General features: G+C 48.0%; 6 protein-coding genes across 6 annotated transcripts; 3 read left to right on the forward strand and 3 right to left on the reverse strand.

Annotated features, from left to right (window-relative positions):
* Window positions 1–159: 159 nt before the first annotated feature.
* On the reverse strand, window positions 160–1,332 carry I303_100559 (uncharacterized protein; the record flags this gene model as incomplete). The annotated part of the gene is made up of 3 exons (XM_065968142.1): window positions 160–573; window positions 643–704; window positions 816–1,332. The coding sequence occupies 3 exons, from the start codon at window positions 1,330–1,332 to the stop codon at window positions 160–162; spliced, it is 993 nt and encodes a 330-aa protein (XP_065824214.1).
* A 573-nt stretch (window positions 1,333–1,905) lies between these two features.
* I303_100560 (uncharacterized protein) lies at window positions 1,906–4,441 on the forward strand (the record flags this gene model as incomplete). Its single annotated transcript, XM_018403932.1, has 7 exons — window positions 1,906–2,330; window positions 2,401–2,571; window positions 2,636–2,796; window positions 2,870–3,075; window positions 3,134–3,347; window positions 3,419–3,612; window positions 3,680–4,441. 7 exons carry the CDS (start codon window positions 1,906–1,908, stop codon window positions 4,439–4,441), a joined length of 2,133 nt encoding a protein of 710 aa, XP_018266586.1.
* A 294-nt stretch (window positions 4,442–4,735) lies between these two features.
* Window positions 4,736–6,253, forward strand: I303_100561 (Kae1-associated kinase Bud32; the record flags this gene model as incomplete). Its single annotated transcript, XM_065968143.1, has 6 exons — window positions 4,736–4,816; window positions 4,930–5,467; window positions 5,632–5,759; window positions 5,879–6,001; window positions 6,091–6,160; window positions 6,216–6,253. 6 exons carry the CDS (start codon window positions 4,736–4,738, stop codon window positions 6,251–6,253), a joined length of 978 nt encoding a protein of 325 aa, XP_065824215.1.
* Window positions 6,254–6,779: 526 nt separating this feature from the next.
* I303_100562 (uncharacterized protein) lies at window positions 6,780–7,873 on the reverse strand (the record flags this gene model as incomplete). Its single annotated transcript, XM_018403934.1, has 4 exons — window positions 6,780–7,046; window positions 7,166–7,417; window positions 7,480–7,566; window positions 7,652–7,873. The coding sequence occupies 4 exons, from the start codon at window positions 7,871–7,873 to the stop codon at window positions 6,780–6,782; spliced, it is 828 nt and encodes a 275-aa protein (XP_018266588.1).
* A 2,761-nt stretch (window positions 7,874–10,634) lies between these two features.
* On the reverse strand, window positions 10,635–11,656 carry I303_100563 (uncharacterized protein; the record flags this gene model as incomplete). The annotated part of the gene is made up of 4 exons (XM_018403935.1): window positions 10,635–10,964; window positions 11,030–11,287; window positions 11,351–11,440; window positions 11,516–11,656. 4 exons carry the CDS (start codon window positions 11,654–11,656, stop codon window positions 10,635–10,637), a joined length of 819 nt encoding a protein of 272 aa, XP_018266589.1.
* A 3,084-nt stretch (window positions 11,657–14,740) lies between these two features.
* Window positions 14,741–16,403, forward strand: I303_100564 (60S ribosomal protein uL3; the record flags this gene model as incomplete). The annotated part of the gene is made up of 5 exons (XM_018403936.2): window positions 14,741–14,789; window positions 14,876–14,928; window positions 15,132–15,388; window positions 15,477–15,845; window positions 15,959–16,403. 5 exons carry the CDS (start codon window positions 14,741–14,743, stop codon window positions 16,401–16,403), a joined length of 1,173 nt encoding a protein of 390 aa, XP_018266590.2.
* Window positions 16,404–16,636: the final 233 nt, after the last annotated feature.

The raw sequence follows: 16,636 nt of genomic DNA on the forward strand, positions 1-16,636 counted from the left end.
ACAATCTTAACATGGTATGACGGTTCGTAAGGGACATGAAAGAAGGAAAGTCGTCGTTTGAATTGGTGAAAGCAATAAATATGCTACGATGCTTTGGTGTGGTTGCCGGTTAGAACCCTCATCTCGTCACGATTGATGACATTCTTCTAGGCCTATAGCTCATCCCCACCTGGTCCGTCTGACTACCTCCAATTCCCCTAAAAGCCTATTAGTCTCCTCATACCGCTTCCTAATCTCATCCTCCATCGCATCAGATGTGCCCAAGTGTGGATTCAGCATCTCCATATCTTCGTCGTCCATATGGTGGCCGAGATCGTTCCCATAGGATGGCGAGCGAAGTTCCACTGAGGGATGATGAGAGTTGAAAGGCGATGAATCTGGGTAAGAAGGATGATTCCTGTATGCTGGATGAGGTGATACTAAGGTACTGTCCTGAGAACTCATTGTATCGTTGCTAGATGTGGAATCAGTCGGACGTAATGGTGAATGAGACTGCTGTGCTAGGTGACCGTCATGTGTATGAGTATGTTGATGTTGGTGTTGATGCGATTGCGATCGCAGTCGAGCAAGATGCTATCAAATAATCAATTGACTGGCATAAGTGATAGCCATTGAGACGTAGCTAGCTGGTGATCAACTTACCAGACTATGCAACAACCAATTCTGCTTCTCGTAAGCTTCTCCCCATTCTCGCTTCATCTCATCTTCGCCCATATCCATCACTTCCTCTTCCTGTACCTCGTCCACTTCAGCGTTCTGCTCGATCGCTCCTTTCGCTCCGGAGTGGATTGAGTGTGATTGTGCGCCATCAACACCGTTATCCGATGTAATATGCCACATGTCGTTATCATGTAGCATAGGTTTCGGTCTAAAAGGCGAGCTTGAGGGTAAGACGTTTCTTATAGGTGATGATGACATTGGATCAGGTTGAGAATGAGCATTCCTAGGCGTCGGTGTGACATTCAAGTAACGGTTCGAATGTGGTGGAGTAGGTTGAGAATGTGAGACCGAAGGAGCGTTCTGCCTCTCCCATTGCTTGGTACGACGTCTCTCTACACCTGCCATAGATCGTTTCAGAGCTGACGTGCTACTCTCAGCATGAGGTAGGTCCAGCTCTTGCTCGCCACCGTTACCATTCGAGAAAGGTAGCGAGCCGAAGTAGTCGGTTTGGTGAGGAGCGAAAGGCGATGCAGGAAGCTCGCCGGGAGAAGAGAAGGAGAGGTCTTCTCGCCGACGTCGTTTTAGGATGATGTCGAGTGGAGAGGCGAGATCTGGCGAAAGGGGCGGCGAGGGTGATCGAGGTCGTTTGTGCCGATGCGTTGATGCTAGCATCTTGTCGAGCTTGCTGGTGGGCTACGAGCTCGCTCGGTAAGAAGAACATGCGTTGGTTGAAGATGGTACGCAAGGAGCAAGCGTCTATTCTATGAGCTTGGACCAGCGAGACGACGGGATATCGGAAATGACCGTGGCTGATCAAGCGTTGGCTGAAGCTGATTTATGGTATTTGGTCCATCGTGTTCGTAATGAGGGGACCAAGAAGAGCGAGAATGGGTCGAAGGTATCTCTCAAGAGGGTGGGAGCTCGTGAGTAAGCTATGGAGCTTTGAGACAGATGGTTGAGCAGGGGAACAGAGTAAGACGGCGAAGAAGGCGCATTGATAACAACGGCAATAACAAATCAACCCAAAGGTGACTTGCCACGTGAAAGTTGATAGGGAATGACGTGTTGTCAGCCGTATTACATAAACATTCCATTCATCCGCCCAAAAGTTATTTATCGATCTCTGTCCTCCACTTGCAACTGTCAAAAGTTGATCAAAAGCGTACCATACTTGACTCGTCTTGCTGACATCCTCAAAGCCAGAGGCTTCTGATATATCGGGTCAAAGAGCAGCAGATAGACAGGATGGCTCAACCTACCGACTTTTCGGAAGGAGCAGATTTCATCTCTTTCGGCTTATCTCCTCCTCCCGAAGCAGGACCTTCTCGGACACCAGCGTCAACTTCGACATCAACAATTGCGACCGGTTTCGCTTCATTACCCCCCAAACCCGTTGGCGGTGAGACTAGTCCGAGAAAAGGTAAAAGAAAGATATCCGATGCGGCCTCGACGATAACGCAAAAAGATAGTGGTGATGCAGGAAAAGACAAGAAATCGACGAAAAAGCAAAAGAAAGGCAAACGAGATCGAGAAAAAGAGAAAGAGAAGAAGAAAGATGGAGGTGGAGAGACAGGACCTAAGAACCTGAAGGAAGAGAGAAAGGCGAATGAACGACATGCACCGTGGTGTGATCTTGTGAATTGGGAAAGGTGTAAAGATCCTGCTGAGATGTATGTGACCCAGAAGGAAATCAAGTACGAAGTGAAATCAAGCTGATGAGAACGCCTGCTCCAATCATAGGCTGAACGAAGAGATCAATGCGTTCTACAAGTATGTCTCTCCGACCAAAGAGGAATTCGAGGTCAGATTATTCACTATCGAATTGATCACGAGGAGTTTGATGAAATTATGGCCTGACGCAGAAGTCACGCCTTTTGGAAGTTGGCAAACTCAGCTGTATTTACCTCAAGGGTGAGATGCGATGCTTCCCCCAGCTCAATATAGGGTCGAGAGATAACCTTGTTCCAACTTATAGTGATATTGATCTTGTGGTGTCCAACAAGCAGTTCTCGGAATCCAATAAAGCTAGATTGTTGGCTGAAATGGCTCGAGCGATGAGACAAGCTAGGATCACCGATGAAGTAGCTATCATTTCCAGGGCCAGAGTACCCATCATCAAATTCATCACCAACGAAGGTATGTTTCCAGTGATTTTACTCTCTTTGTGTTGGGCAGAGTCAGCTAATTCAGATCGAACATCCGTGAATAGGTAAACTTAACGTTGATATATCGTTGAATCAAGTCAATGGGATATCGGCGAGCAAGATCATCAACCAGTACCTGGATTCCTTGCCGGGCTCAAGGCAATTGATCCTTGTAGTCAAGTCGTTTCTGAGTCAACGATCGATGAATGAGGTATATACCGGTGGACTGGGAAGCTATGCTGTGATATGTCTCGTCATCAGCTTTCTGCAGGTGAGTATACCTTTCTTTAATGCGCCGGAAACAAACCCTGACTTCTGGTCTCATCAAGGTGCATCCGAAGCTGCGTAGATCGGAGCTGGATCCAGAGGAGAATCTAGGAACTTTGCTGATTGAGTTCTTTGAGCTGTATGGACGTAATTTCAATTATCAAGATGTCGGCATATCGATACGGAAAGGAGGATATTATTACCAAAAGACTTCTAGAGGATGGCTTAGACCTAATCAAAGCTTCTTGCTAAGTGTGGAAGATCCTCAGGATCGAGGTATGTCTTCTTTGACATGTGAATTTCAACGGCAACCTGAGAACAAGCTGATAATTTTGCTTGGCTTGCAGACAATGACATATCTGGTGGATCATTCGGTATCAGACAAGTGAAAAATACCTTGGCGGGTGCTTACGAGCTTCTCTTGATGAGGTTATTCGAACGAGCAGATGAGATGAGTGGTCGGAGGTCGGGCAGAAACAAGGGGGACCTGGATCCGGACAAGATGAGTATATTGACGGGTGTTATGGGGATAACGAAAGAGGTGAGTCAGCTTCCGCTTCAAGTCGATTCGAGCATCGGAAGCTGACGGAATGCGCTTTCTTGGATAGACACTCAAACAACGATCAGCTTTGCATCAACTACATTCGAGTGGTAAACTCCAAAAATTACTATCCATTCCCTTCGGTGCCAATCCTCAGAAATACGTTACGAATTATCGACCACCTCCGACCCTCTTCACTCCCAAATCACGAGATCGTATATCGCGTTCTGCCAGGACCGATAATTCTGCGCCCATACCGAAAGACCGGGGCGCAAATGGTGTTGGGGCGATCATAGTGGACGACGATGAGGTCCCGGATGACGATTCAGAATTTGACGAATTATACGGATCCGACTCGGACGAGATAGGTCCGGATGATACTTTCGCTATGGTGAAGAAGACCGGCTCGAATTCTCAGAGTGAGAGTGACGACGACGATGAGGTGCAGGCATTCCCTGGATTGGACCTCAAGCAACAAGCTTTAGCCACTGAAGCACGGTATGGTGGATCAAGTGATATTTCGGAGGACGAGATTGAGATACTGGATTCACCACCTGAAGAGTCAAGGTACTCTATCACAAATGCGAGTACGAAGAAGAATAAGGCTGCAAAGACAAAAGCTGGACCAGTAGAAGAAGATGATTTGAACAGTATTTCATGCGATAGCGACAGCGACTCGTCTGTCCAGTATGTTCCGCCACCCTCGACCAAGAAGGATATTGGGGTGAAAGGGAAAGAAAGAAGGGCTTTTTGGGCTGCGAAAGGTCTTGGAGGCGGGGAGAAAGATAATGAGTTCGAGGACGATACTGAGTTCATAGGCCTGGATTGAGCTGTATATACCATCGTTGATACGGTCTGAGCTCTCCTTGATGGAAATACTGCATGTCCAGCTGCGTTGACAAATGACTACATATGAGAGATATGCAGTATCTTGCAGCAATCTCGTGTATATTGAGCATGTCCGAATGCCCGTTCGATACACCTGATTATCAAAGGCGCAAAGTGGAGGTCGCATCAACAAAAGTCCAAGTAGCCTGTTGTCGTTTTCACCTTCAACAACATCCACCATCATTCAGCCTCAGATTGAGGAGTCATTAGAGACGAACGAAAGGATCACGACAAGATGTCAGTCGCTACATCGCCATACTCGCCTTCAGCTTATTACATTAAGAAAGGCGAACTGATCAAGCAAGGTGCCGAAGCCGTGAGTAACCGTTGTTCATCTCTCCCGCTCGTCGGATCGTCAATGTCCGTCGTCCTTTTGATTTGTCGAGTCAATTGAGAAACACTTAATTGATACTAAGTAAATATGCGTAGCGAGTGTACTCTCTCCCCTCGTTATTTCCCCAACCAACGATATACAATCCCTCCTCCTCTTCCTCATCTTCTTCTTCCTCTACCTCAGCGGGATCATCAAACCCCAAACCCAATTCCGATCTCAAATCTAGATCGCAACATGGCGGAGTGATAATCAAACACCGCTTTCCGAAGCAATATCGACACCCTACACTAGACGCTTCACTCACTGCATCGCGACTGACATTCGAAGCGCGTTCTCTGGCTAGGGCAGCCAAGTACGGTGTGGTTGTGCCGAAGGTATTGTGGGTAGATGAAAAGGGGGGATGTATAGGATTAGAGAAGGTCGATGGGTGGAGCGTGAGGGAAGTCCTGGGCGGTGGAGCAGAGGGTGAGATGGAGATAGACGACGACGAAGAGGTCGAGCTAGATAAGATTGACAGTCAGAATGCCCTGGACGGGTCGGGGACAGGGGTGGAAAGGGATGAGCAAGGTGAAGGGGAAATAGAGGGGGTCAATGAGGGTTGGGAGAAGATAAGAGCTCTAGGAGTCAGTCAAGGTAGGTCTATCCATCCCTGTCATCGTCATGTCCAGGTGCTACTGGTTATCCGTCCCCCAACTCAATCGCTGCTCAAAGAACTGAGATCGACGAGGGGTCGATGAAATAAATAGGAGTCGAGTGAAGCCATGCTGATGCTAGTGCTTCTCGTTTTTTTACGATAGACCAATTGATGCGCTCGATAGGCTCCGCATTGGCGCAACTACATTCAACGACCATCATACATGGTGATCTGACAACCTCAAATATGATGATACGCCTAACACCGAACAGCGAACAACCTTTTGAGATAGCCAGTCTCTTCTCCTTTCCCGGTTATCCAAACAGACTCACTGCGGATCTTGCATTTCTTCTTCAAACCTGAATCATATACGAAGAAGCAAGGCTGATACGATTAAATTCGATCTGTAGGTGTTGATAGATTTTGGTCTGTCTTCGACCGCTCAATTCCCCGAACACTATGCAGTGGACTTGTACGTCCTAGAACGAGCATTCGCTTCGACACATCCGAGATCTGAGAAGCTATATGCAGGTGTAAGTCTACTCATCCCCTGATGCCTAACTGCAGGTTGTGCGTCTTGTTGACGATCTGATTGTGTTTTGCTTTGTTCTGTCGTGACTAGGTACTGGAAGCTTATGCTCAAGGGTTGGGACCGAAAAAGTGGAAACCTGTCGAGATCAAGTTGAAAGAGGGTGAGCCAGTCCTGCGACTCTTATACAAACCTTGCTGATTATAGCATGATGATAGTCCGGAAGAGAGGAAGGAAGAGAGATATGACGGGCTAGACTCCGTACAAGAGGGCACTGCCTATATCGCGGTCTAACTGGCGTTTTCGTCAGGTGCGGTGGATGACGCATACCATGCACATCAGTCACGATTCAAGCTGTCACTCGTCGAATAGACGAGAATCCCGGGATCTCAACCTTGGACTGAGCCCGCTGCTACTCGAAGTTTAGCAACACACTGCACCGTATATCAAGGGTCTTTCCCATATCTCGGCATCTGCAGACCATGAGGTTTGACTACCTCGATCCAAAGCGCAACACTGCATTTGCTGTCATACAATAGGCGAGCTCACATTCCCTAGATGTTGCGCGATGAAAATGCCGCAAGTGTCCCAGCGGGGAAGGCATCCGAATGGCCTGTGCTCATGAGTATGGAGAGACAATGCATGTATAGAATGAGAAGAAAGACGGCGCTAGCTACAAGAGGGCAAATCTGTGTAAACTTATCAGACCATCAGCCGAGCCTCAAGTCCCCGAGCAGTACATGTACTGTATATCATCTGATCCCGAGCATTATTAACCGCATTTAGGTTCTTCTCCTGCATGCTACCGGCTCGTAAGGGTGGAAGCGTATACCGATCTCCTCGCGCGCCTCAACGTCACTGATTGAGCCAGCGGCAATTGTCGGAGATACCGGCTTGGGATTTAGCAGATCCGCTATTGCAAGGGGATGTCGAAAAGGCGCTCGAGGTTCGTATAAGCCTGGGAAGGGAGCGATAGGGAAAGCTTGCAGTGGTGTTGGTGGCGGGTGATCGATCCAGGATGGCCGAGGTATCGGAGTGTGAGCAGGAGGCTATGCTCTGCGGGGTGAGGGTAAATAGTGTTCATTCATATAGTTCTATTCGGAGGTCAAGGCATCAGCGTGAAGCAATGTGCGCGATCGTCTGTAGGCCGGAATGAATGGAGACTCACTGGCGCGCCCATGCTAATGAGGGCAGAAGCTGCCTGCTGTCTATCTACCCCTTCGGTATTTTCATACCTAGCAGTGGATTGACCGACAAGCGATAAATAATTGGGGTTTCTCAAAGCGCTACGCCTATCGCGCACTCTTCTTTCGTTTGCCGTTCTTGCGCCCTCAGCTTGACGATCGGCTGATGGATAGCGGTTCCGAGCTTTCGTCTTGTACCACCATTCCTTAGGTCGATGGTGGCCATGCTCCGCCAGCTGATCCGGAGAAATTATCAGACAACTCCAGAACGAGCCAGTAAGTATGGATGTTCACTCACCCAGAGTCCGCAAGCATTACACAGAACATTATCCACCGCGGGTACTCGGGGAGGATATGTGTTCGTGCGCCACATATTGGTCTGTTCCTATGATGACAAAAAATACCATCAGTAATGGTTGTGCTGACCGAGAGAGTCTGACGAAGTAGGTCAAGAGATACAGGACACTTACCTTCATGCGCTCGCAATTCTGGCATATCGTGTCTCGGAGTTCGCGCTTCTTAGGAAAGAGTGATCGACCGGTGGGATATGGGGGGGCCGGGACAATTGAGACCGGGACGTTGTTGGGAGCAGCGGGCATGGGAGCAGCCTGGCTTGGGAAGGTAAGCTGGGCCGTGGCATGGCTAAGAGAGGCGTGGCCGTGGATAGTATCCCTCAGACCTTCTTGGGACATCTGCAAGAAGGTATCGTAAACATATCAGCCAACTGCTATGTCGAAAGTTCCATCACAATCGTTGGGGAGCTACAGGACATGACACCGCAAAGCGTGTAAGTGGAACGAAAAGATTTCTGTTTTTCCTTGTAGCTAAAGGCAAATGGACGTTCCACTCGCTCAGGAGAGCCCAGAATTTGTGAACGTCCGGTCTCACGTCACCATGAGGTTGCAGGAAAGACGGAGGGGGAAGGCGACGCAGGCGAAGCAGTGTGAGAGGGGTATGAAGGACGAAGATGTTCTCATCCCAGACACGGTTGCCGTCCCTGGACGGTGCACATGCTGAGTGCTGTGTGAAGAGAGATCAATTAACCGACATGCTGCATTGGAGGTACGATCTCATCAGGTGAAGAACGGTCAAAGCTGACCGGCCGGAATGACAAAACATGGGAACGTGGCGGAGATCAATGACGGCGAAAAGGGCGAAAAGTCGGGGAAGTGGCTCACATTGACTTTGTTGATTGGTTTGATCGGTTGATTATTGGTACTGGCCAACAGAAATCTCGGACGGATGGCGAGGTGGACGGAGCTTGATTGATTTATGAGGCAGAGTAGCCTGTAATCGCGAGAGCAGGCAAGAGGAGTTGATCAGTCTGTCTAGAGTGAACCATATGGCAATATGTCCGAAAGAAGTAGCAGCTAAGAATACGCGATGACTCGGTATGATCTAGAGATTGCAAGGGGTGAAGAAGAAGTCCAAGCTTATCTAGATTGTAAGGTTTATTTTCGTTGATCTCCAGCTTGTTGAAGAAAGAAAGAAGAAAAATCGGAAACCTGACGGCGTCAAAGGGGTATTTATACTTTCCTCTAGACTTCATAGAGTTCAGCTCGTCCAGCTACATGATCGTACTTTGCGCTCAGAAGTGAAAGAGAAGCAAAAAGAGAGAAGAGATTTAGGGTTCTGGGATACTGTATTCGTGTCGGAATTTGTCGAAACGATATCAAGGTTGATTGTTTGTCTACCCCTTGAGTTCTGGGGTTTGATATCCCCGATTTGATGGTGATGGTCGTGCTGTCTATCAGAGCTGTCCTGATGTGTTCGGGTTCAAACAGCTCTGAGCTTATGCGTTGCGAAGAACACAATCTTCTAACATGAAAGTCTACCAGAAAATTTCGGCCTCGGTTGAAGCGGAATTCTGGCGAAGATAGCGTCACTGAATTTGATCTTGATTTTGATGGCCGCTTGAGCCGCGAGAACCAGGACAGATGAAAAAGTGATCAGCATCCCCATCAGTATTGCCATCATCGTTTGTCTTCTTGCTATATTCAGTATTTTACTTCCAGTCTGAGCCCCGAGCAGCTGAAAGAAGCTCAGAAGCTTAGATCTGAAGGGGTCAATGCGTTTGGGGTCCTCGTGTCACTCACTGCCTCTAATCGGGTATCTCAGACTCCTTTGAGCCAGAAGTTCCTTGTCGACCATCAAAACTAAACATACTTGCCTTTGGGCTAAGACCAATGAATTTATCCATGATCGAAGAAGGAGGATTAACGACAAAGGACTTGATGGAAGTTCTCGACTGGAAGAGATGAGGATCGAGTCACGAAGAATGGTGTGGCGATTCGGTGAGCTACTGTATCGTACAATACATGTACACGGAAGTTGTATACTCACGCTCACTCCATGGCTCTTCACACGCAATAGCTGAGGACGACAATACCAATACACTCTAGTCTTTGTTTTTCGGGGCGCAACGAAACTTAGGTTCCCCTGACTGCGTATCATGTAACCCATCAAAGACGCTCCTACCGTTCCTTTGAGCACGACTCCTCTGAACCAAGAGGACTCATCGGCCTTTTGATACCGTTTGTCTTCGGGTATCAAGCTCAGATCCCCTTCGCACACACAGACACAGACGCACAGCAATCGGAATCAAGCGAGGTCCTTCTGCCTGTTAGCTATTTGCTGCAAGGGGTCCAAGTGTGGAGCATGAGAAGCATCTTGTTTGGTTGATCGCGCATTGGAATGCGGTACATTCGTCACTGGGCTTGAATAAGTTCGTTCATGATGAGAAAGCAGGCAATGTAGTCGTCCCATGTCCCATGTATTATAACAGGGAGATGAAATGCTATTGAGAAGTATCCCAAAATTATCATTGGAGGCTCATTGTGATGACAAGCCGGGTCAGAATCTAGGTAGTTTGACTAATCAACCTTGACAAATGTCAATCATCAAAGTAGAATTGATCGATCTGGGATATACGTATTCTTGATCGGAATCTCCAAAGAGATCAAGGCGTCGGAATTATCTGGACCAGGTCTCACAGTTCGGTAGGTACTCGTTTCCGACCTGCCTTTGAGCTATAATAGTAAGAACCCCAATCGCAGTCGCTCGAAGCCTGGATGGAAATGAGGCGATACTATGATATACTTCGGTCTTCTGGGGAGAAGAACAAACACCTGTATGACTGCACTGCGGCCGAGGATGCTGATTGTGGAAAAGGATCGCTGATCACCGCCATCGTCTGTGTTGACAGGTGGGTTAGCACGCATGACTCTTTCAAATATAACAATTGGGAATCGTTGTCTGAGATGCGTCATCACAATGCAGCTTCTCTACGCTCATCTGCGTATAAATGAGAGCCGCATTATGGTTCGACTCATGTGCTATTTGTTGTGCGACATACGAGAACGAGAAACTGATTTCAGGCAGAGAATGAAATGCATGATTGTGTACAGATTGGTGCAGATCGAGGATGAGGATGAGCCTTACTACTTATTCGCTTCATCTTTGCCTGGGACAGGCGGGCGCCGATATATTCTCTGTTACTGGTCGAGGCAGCGCCGAGATCTCGTAGGGCCGGTACCTAAACCTCGGACGATCCTCGGCAATCACTACTGGTGGGCCTGGGTTCAGCAGCTCTTGGATCGAGATCGACCTTCGAGGAATCAGCATGCCTGGGAGAGCCATGATATGCTGTTGAGTCGCGGGTTGCGGAGGCAGTGGGTGGAACATCCAAGCCGGCCGAGGTGAGATACCAAGCATGAGATCGGACGATCGTCTCGGACTCCGGTATCGACGAAGCTGGGGTCGTTGCTGCCCCTCGAATCCTGTCTGATCATGAGATCAAAAGATCAACGAAGAATCTTATCACAGTGTCGATGAGTTGTGATGCTCACCGGTGCTCCTAGCCCCACGAGCGTGTCAGCCGCTTCTCTTCCCTCAACCTCTGCCTTCAGGCGAGGTTGACCCGGTCCCGCCTCCGATTGAGCTTGGACAACGCGTGGCAGAGATGGTCGTACTCTGTTGCGGCGCTGAAGAGTCTGCGGAGGACGTCGAGGCGCGAAGACTGGGCGTTCTGTGGCGGTCGAGGATGATCCGGCTTTCGAAGATCGGTGCCAATAGTCCCTTGGTCGATGTCGACCATGTTCCTTGAGCTATCGACAAGAGGTTAGTATAGTTCGATACAAGAGAACGGTACTGGATGTTGAATGGCTTACCCAAAGACCGCATGCGTTGCATAGCTTGTTGTCCTCGGCCAACAAGACTCGTGGCGGATCGGGATTGGTCCGCCACATGTTCGTCTGGTCCTGCAGTATACATGTGACATACATAAACATGTTGAGCTTGCATATGAAAAGCGTGAGGATCATGAGTCGACTTACCCTTCTGCACTCGCAATTCTGGCAGATCGTGTCCCGCAGCTCTCGCTTCCTTGTGATCGCGCCTCTTCCGGTCTCGTATGGTGGAAGTGTAGACGTGAGGGGAGGGGATGGAGTGAACGAGGCGATTGCGTTGGTGGACATCTGTTCATCATTGCAGATACCACCATCAGCTGTCATAGCCATCACGAGTCTGGGATTGAGAAGAACTGCAGATAGTGATAACAAGTCGTGTTCATTGAACGGTGTAGACTCGCGTGGATCGAAAGAACCGTGACTCCATTATGATAGCCCAAGGAAGACCATGGAAAGGTCCGCACTTGACTGTACATGAGGTGCCACAAGAGCACGCCATCGCAACAAGGGTAAAGGTGGAAGCAAGTATGTGGCACTGGACTGCACGAAGATGGAAACGTGAGATGGGATATGATGTAACGGTATTGAAATTTCTCGATGAATGGCGGAGTGAAAGTAAATGAGGGACGAGGGGAGAAAATACCATGAAAGCCCATTGACCGTGAAAGGATTGACATAAAGGAGAACTCGAGTCCGAGCTCAAAAAGGTGAGTGACTTACGTCGAGGGTGGATATGTTAATTTGGCTTGCGGATAGAAGTCGAATAATTGTAAGGTATGACCTAGCCTCGAAATCTGTCGGTTGATCGAGCAAAAGGCACTGAACAGAAGGCTTGATGACGAAGAGGATTTTATGGGATGATCTGAGATCGTTATACGTTTGATGCTAGATTGTCGATGGTGGCAGTGACAGCTCAATGAGGTGGTGAGGAGATTTGAAATCAGGTAGGTCTGGTATAATCTAGAAATTGGAAGGTAAGTGAATAAATTAGCTTGTTATGAAAAGGAAGAAGAAAAGAGGGGAAATGTGGTATCTCGAGAGAATGGTAGAAGATTTTTATACCTTTTTCTCAGAAACTGGAGCATGTGCAATTGAGAATGGTTGACAATCACCATAGGGCGGTTACTGAGTTGTTGCGTACGAATGTGAATAGCAGAAAAGAGAATAACGAATTCTGATATTCGGAGATAGTCGAAACCAGATCTAGATTACATGATCGACAAGAACCAGAATCAGGTCAAGACAGACAAACTAAATACCCCTGGAAGGTTTGTTTTGGGGTTGAGTTTGATGTACACGACCCTTGATGGTGTGTCTGTGTTCCGCCGTGATTGATCTGGGCGTAATAGTCTCTGCTCTTTCACCTTTAAAACGACACAACACTGAACAGTCACTCACAAGCGAAGAATGGCGGTCTGTGATCGTTGTTTTGATGGTTGGTACTGGAAGTGACCAGACTAAAATACAGATTGATCAGCGCTTTCGATCTCGAACACAAAGATGAAATAGCGTAAGAACGCGATCAGCCTCGAGGTAGAAAAGTGTAAATAAGAAGTTTAGATCTGAGAGGACAGAAAAGGGGTCAATGCGTTTCACAAATACGGCTGTAAGACTTCATGTATTGTCAAATTCTGTCTTCCTCTTGCTTGAGAGAAGACACTTAAAAACGGGTGAGTATTTCTCAGACGGCCAGAAGCTCCTTATCGACCATCATCGCTCAACTCCCCTTGCTTCCTTTGAGCTAAACAGTCAGATGAATTAAGCGAATGAATCTCTGATACAAAATCAGCCATGGAAAACGAGAAAACGGGATGTTAACATCAAGATTAAACTTCTGGGCGCAAAACGAAAATGATGTCACCTGATTGTGTCTTAGATATACAGATAGAGGCCGCACCAACCTATCCTTTGAGTATTTGAGCATTACACGGACGCCTTGTGATATTGATGCGAAGAAAGCTTGGGCCCCTTGTTACAGTACGGTCACGAGCGTCAGAAATGACCGAAATCCTTTTGTTTGTCGTTTGTTGAAGATCAGTGAGTGAAGTTTGTGAGCTGAAATCCTCCTGCACCTTCACATATAAAACTTGACCAGACGGAACAAAGAATTGATGCGTTTGAACGCCCACTACGAATCACGATGAAATTGTCGATCTACATGTACTCATTGTTATGGAGAATCGGTAGACTTCCTGCATCTGCTCAGAAAGGATCAGGATTGTGGCTCATTCGTCACACGAGTATTGTCGCTCATGCTTATTCGTCATCAGACGCTGAGCAGGATCAAATCGTCGGTGTTATATCCACAAAGAAGTTTGCGGATTGACACTCCTTTGGACTAGTGAATGCGGGAGTATTCCGTCCTTTGATGAAGCGATGCCTGATAACATTGGTTATGATGGTGATTATGTAGATCTTATTAGTCATACTCGTGTGTGAAGTTTGTCCTTGTGAAAGGAGGTTCACTTGGATGGGTTGTGCCCAGTGACGTTATTGATGGTAGTGATGACTGACGAGCTAGAAGCGTGACACCCATAAATTCCGAGGGTCGTCCTTTCCTCAACATGCTGTATTTTACTTCGCCTCCGACCTTTGGGGATAGCTCGACCAACGCTAGACTTGATTCGAGAGGAGGTTTTCTACATCGAAAGGAAGAGTGAAGGGCAAATGCGGGTCGAATAGATGCAGCTCGGACGAAACGGAAAGCATCGCCTCGATGACCTATACAGGCCAAGGCTGCAGATACGCGCATGTCGCCTTGTTCTTCATCATCGTCATATGACAGAGCTAGTCTGCCACGTGAGATATCATGGGTCTCGGAACGAAGAATCACGCCGTCTGTTTAGATGTCAAGTGCTTTGCGGACCTCAGGATCGACACAGCTGACGGCGGGTTGTTGCCATGTTGTGTCAGGTGGTCTGGGCAATGAAACCTGAATTGGATAGGATCATTTACACAGATTAAGTTGACTAGGCAGATGCCGATGCCGAGGTAGAGATCTGACATGGTCCGAGCGTGGTTGACTGATTTGTTCTGTTGTTCGTCAACTGGAATGGAAGAAAAGTGGAGGCGAGAAGACAGAACAGCTTGAAGCTTGGAAATCCCCGCTCTCGATGGTGTCGGCGTTTAGTTGGCTTACGACCGATCATTCAGCGATGATGACCACGTGGTAGCTGCCTCGTTCAGCTTGCACATAGATATGTCTTTTACCCTGAAAGCATGCCATACATGCTCTGACTTTGTTACTGGCTCACCGCTGCATTGCATGCACCCAGGCTCTCTCGCTCGTTACTCTGAAAATCTTTAATAGTTCAGATACAACTAACTTGGTTCTTCTTCTTCATCCTTCAAGTCTTTTCAAAAGCACCAAAAATGTCTCACCGAAAATACGAGGAACCTCGTCACGGTTCGCTTGCTTTCTGTGAGTGAAAAGTCTGATACATCACACATTGAGCGCTGCTTGGCGATGCGATGCGATGGCTGATGAGTAAATTGTTGAATCGATAGTGCCAAGAAAGCGAGCTGCCCGACACAGAGGAAGATGTAAGGCTTTCCCCAAGGTTAGTTGGTATCTCTATCTGAACGGAAAGCCGCATGATTGGGGTGGACGGACTGGATAGACCGGACAAGAGGAATGGAAGGCAAATGAAGGACCTAGCATAATTGAATTTTTGGGAAGAATCGCATGGAAGGGGAAGAGGAATTGGATGGAATTGGACATGAAGTGAAGGACTGACGTTTACGCTGTTATGGGAATACATAGGACGACCCCAAGAAGCCCGTCCACCTCACCGCCACCATGGGTTACAAGGCCGGTATGACTCACATCGTCCGAGACCTCGACCGACCTGGATCCAAGATGCACAAGCGAGAAGTCGTTGAGGCCGTCACTGTCCTCGAGACTCCTCCTATCGTCGTCGTTGGTGTTGTCGGTTACGTAGAGACCCCTCGAGGATTGAGATCTTTGACTACCGTCTGGGCTGAGCACTTGTCTGACGAAGTTAAGAGACGATTCTACAAGTGAGTCGTTCTGTCTCTGTCTCTATCTCCGTCGTGTCCTTGATCTTCCTCATTGCGACCGATGCTGATGTTATTCATCACTCCCCAGGAACTGGTACCGAAGCAAGAAGAAGGCTTTCACCAGATACACCAAGAAGCACACTGAGAACAACGGTCAATCCGTCACTCGAGAATTGGAGAGAATCAAGAAATACTGTACCGTCGTTCGAGTTCTCGCCCACACCCAAATCTCCAAGACTGGTCTCTCGCAAAAGAAGGCTCACTTGATGGAGATCCAAGTCAACGGTGGTTCCGTCGCTGACAAGGTCGACTTCGCCAAGAACAACTTCGAGAAGACCGTCGAAGTCGGTTCCATCTTCGAACAAGATGAGCCAATTGACATCATCGGTGTTACCAAGGGTCACGGATACGAGGGTGTTACTGCTCGATGGGGTACTTCCAAACTTCCCAGAAAGACGTGAGTGACTTCGCCTCACTTCATCTTACGTAGCTTTTCGTTCACCCTGTTCCCAACAATCGTCTTGAGTGCACTTTGCTGATCTTGACACTGGTTCGCTTTCGCTTTGATAGTCACCGAGGTCTCCGAAAGGTCGCTTGTATCGGTGCTTGGCATCCATCCAAGGTGATGTTCTCGGTTGCCCGAGCTGGTCAACGAGGATACCACTCCCGAACATCGATCAACCACAAGATCTACCGAATCGCCAACGGATCTTCTGGTTCATCCGGTTCCACCGACTTCGACTTGACCAAGAAGGACATCACCCCCATGGGTGGTTTCGTCCGATACGGTATCGTCAAGAACGACTTCGTCATGATCAAGGGAACCTGTGCCGGACCAGTCAAGAGAATCCTCACTCTCCGAAAAGCCCTCCGAACCCACACTTCCAGAGCTCACACCGAAAAAGTCCAACTCAAGTTCATCGATACCTCGTCCAACTTCGGTCACGGTAGATTCCAAGATGCCGCTGAGAAGAACGCTTTCCTTGGTCAACTTAAGATCAAGTCTGATGCTTAAACTTCTTAGTTTAGTAGTATCAGTTTGGCAAGTTCGGCTTGACCTCATTAGTAGGTAGCGGATGAGTCGGATTGTTGGATGGGAAAATCCACTTTGTAATATCAGAGTTTTTAGCCAGCGGTTTCATATGCATTGCATGGAACGTGGTCTATCTATCGAACTATTGCGATACATCGTGTGGCTGCAGAGAGTAAATGACTGTCAAAGCACAAAGATATCATGTTATTCACGTC

The sequence above is a fragment of the Kwoniella dejecticola genome, chromosome 1, assembly GCF_000512565.2.
Source record: "Kwoniella dejecticola CBS 10117 chromosome 1, complete sequence".
Taxonomy (NCBI): Eukaryota; Fungi; Basidiomycota; class Tremellomycetes; order Tremellales; family Cryptococcaceae; genus Kwoniella; species Kwoniella dejecticola.